Source organism: Propithecus coquereli, unplaced genomic scaffold (genome assembly GCF_000956105.1).
Source record: "Propithecus coquereli isolate 6110/MARCELLA unplaced genomic scaffold, Pcoq_1.0 Scaffold56, whole genome shotgun sequence".
Lineage (NCBI taxonomy): Eukaryota > Metazoa > Chordata > Mammalia > Primates > Indriidae > Propithecus > Propithecus coquereli.
In genome coordinates, this window is record NW_012151507.1 from 442,659 (window position 1) to 445,456 (window position 2,798).

The following is a 2,798-nucleotide window of genomic DNA, read 5'->3' on the forward strand; positions in this document are numbered from 1 at the left end:
CAAATGTGCTTCCTATATTTTTGGAAAATAAAGTTGTAATAGTGTTTTGAAAATTTCCCAATTTATTCTTGTATCTCAGAGGTTCCTTCTATATTGTTTGGCTTTGGCTTTCTCTGGATATTGATTTTACCCTCACCCATTCTGCGTCTGACCCGACTGCGTACTGGGTCCTTCCCCGTAACCCGGCTGAAGGGCTAGCTGGGCGCCTCTGGGATCTTTTGTTTGTTTGTTTGTTTGTTTGAGACAGTCTCACTCTATTGGCCGGGCTAGTGTGCCTTAGCGTTAGCTTAGCTCACAGCAACCTCAAACTCCTGGGCTCAAGCGATACTTCTGCCTCAGCCTCCCGAGTAGCTGGGACTACAGGCATGTGCCACCATGCCCGGCTAATTTTTTCTATATATTTTTAGTTGTCCAGCTAATTTCTTTCTATTTTTAGTAGAGACGCGGTCTCGCTCTTGCTCAGGCTGGTCTCGAACTCCTGAACTCAAACGATCCTCCTGCTTCGGCCTCCCAGAGTGCTAGGATTACAGGCGCGAGCCACCGCCCTCTGGGATCCTTTACACCCCCCGTAAGGCATAAGCTGGGGATCAGAAGCATGGGTCCCAATCCTGGCAGTGGTTTTTAAAGTGTTACTTAACCTCACTATGTCTCAATCTTCCCATCTACCAAATGGGAATAATAATTGTACCAATCTTGTACCTGTTGTGAGGATTAGACGAGTTAATACATTCAGAGTGCGTAAAAGGTGTTTAAATGTCCCCTACTGCTATCGTCACTGTATTGCGGTAGTGTCCAATGACTATTATTTTACAAGAGGATCCATCGGTCCTCCGAAATTCCTGTCTAAGCGCTTACCAATAATGCCTGGCATATCACATGAGCTCAACACGCCTCCGCCTCCAGGAAGGTCTCCAGGAGCGGGCCACCCCGCGCAGTGCCCTCTCCCGCCGGGCGCGTCGGGCTCCGGCTCACTCAGCCCCAGGCCGGCCTCACCCGTCCAGCCCCCCTGCGCAGGGACCCGAACCTGCTCAACAGGCCCTTGGGCGTGAAGCACGCTTGTCCCGCCCCACCCAGGGCAGAGAGTCCCGGCGAACGCGCCCGCCCGGGTCCCCGGGACGCCAAGGAGGCCCGGCCCCTCCGGCGGGGTGAGTCCAGGTTGCCCGCCCCGCCCCGGCCCGAGAAAGCTGGAGGCCCCGCCGCCGCGGCCGCGAAGACACACAGGCCTCGGGGCCGTGGGGTCGGCAGCCCGAGGCCAGGAGAGCACGCGCGTGGCGGCCTGGAGGCTGCGCTGGGGCAGCTCTTACTGTTTCACGTTGTCGCCTAGGGCCTCGCTCAAGTTCTTCTTGGCCGCCTCCAGCTCGCTCACAAAGGTCGCCATTGCGCCGCGCGTCTCAGCCCGACCGCGGACCGCCCGACCACCGCGACCAGCAACCGAAAAACCAACTCCGCGGAAGGCCTTGGCTCTGGAAGCTAAGCTCGCTCCCGTCGGTCCCACCCCCAATCGCTCAGAGGACGTTTGTTTGGTTTTCGGCTCCGCCCGCCTTTTTGTAGGGAAGGTGCCCAGCCAAACTCTGTTCTCGTCCTCCCGCCCCTCGAGCCACGTGACAGGCTCTACCTCGTCGCGCGCCCAACCTAAACCCGCCGGCCCCGCCCCGCCCGGGCTGCAGCGGCGTCTGCAGGGCCGGCGCGTCTCAGCTCCTTCGGTCTGTAACCCACTGGGCGGTTCTGAATTTGACTCGCTGTGTCCCTGGGGGAATAGTTTTCCCCCTCCGGGTCAAAAAGTGGATGTAGTATCAATTTTATTCGCTTTCCTTGCCTTATTTTTTTACTGAGCGCTAATCATCCAATATGCCATTTAAATGATTTATCTTGTTAACTTTGGGCTCGAAGATAGGAGTTGTGTTTTATTCAGTATTTGCCCCAGTTCCTAGAGGAGCGCCTGGCACATAGTAGACGCTCAGTAAATATTTGCTGAGTAAATTAAGTATCATAATTATAAAAAATTGGGAAAATACACAGAAGGATAAAGACAAAAGAAAGAAAACGTGTTTTACCACCCCCTGACAAACACTTTTAACTGAGACTTCTCCCTCACCATCACCCTCCCATAACTTATAACCACACTCTATGTTCAATTTCACCTTTTTTTAAATTAGAAGTATTTACCTGTACTATTACATTGTCTTCACACGCATAATTTTAATGACAGCAAATTAAATACCACCACAGATAGAATGTACACAATAACTAGTTTCCCAGTTGTTAGACCGTTTCCATTTTTTCTCTATTAAAAGTAAAACTGTAATAAACTTTTTATGCATGAAGATTTTCCTCCCTTTAAGATTATTACTTTAGGATAGAGTCCCACAAATAGAATTACTGGTTCAAATGATGGGAATATTTATAAATGCCTTGGTGCATCTTGTCAAATTGCTTCTCGAAGAATTAAAATAATCCTAAATGGCTTTTAAATCTTGTGTGATTTCTCCACCATGACCCCCATCAAGTCTATTCATTAAGTCAATTTCATCCTTGCAGCCAACTTAAATCCACCAACCAAGCCGGCCCTGGCTGCAGCGTGGCCTGTAGGGCTGGCTGGGCACCTCCTCTTCACTTGGGCTGAATTCATACAGTGAGCGCCTATCCTATCATGTGCCTAGCACTCTTTGGGTTCTGGGGATACAAAGGTAAACAAGGCATGTAAAGTATTCCTCTCTGTGTCAACGCTCCAGAGAAATTTTCACCCTTTTAAAAAATTTTTGCTTCATTTATTAATCATCCATTTAAACTGTCCATGG

The 2,798-nt window shown here is 50.4% G+C and overlaps 1 protein-coding gene across 1 annotated transcript in view; it reads right to left on the reverse strand.

The window, feature by feature from the left end:
* TADA1 (transcriptional adaptor 1) overlaps nucleotides 1-1,427 on the reverse strand; it is a 17,254-nt gene extending 15,827 nt beyond the window's left edge. The window contains exon 1 of the mRNA XM_012657704.1: nucleotides 1,305-1,427. Within this exon, the coding sequence (XP_012513158.1) occupies nucleotides 1,305-1,378 (74 nt within the window). The 5' untranslated portion in view covers nucleotides 1,379-1,427. The remainder of the gene's footprint in view (nucleotides 1-1,304) is intronic.
* Nucleotides 1,428-2,798: the final 1,371 nt, after the last annotated feature.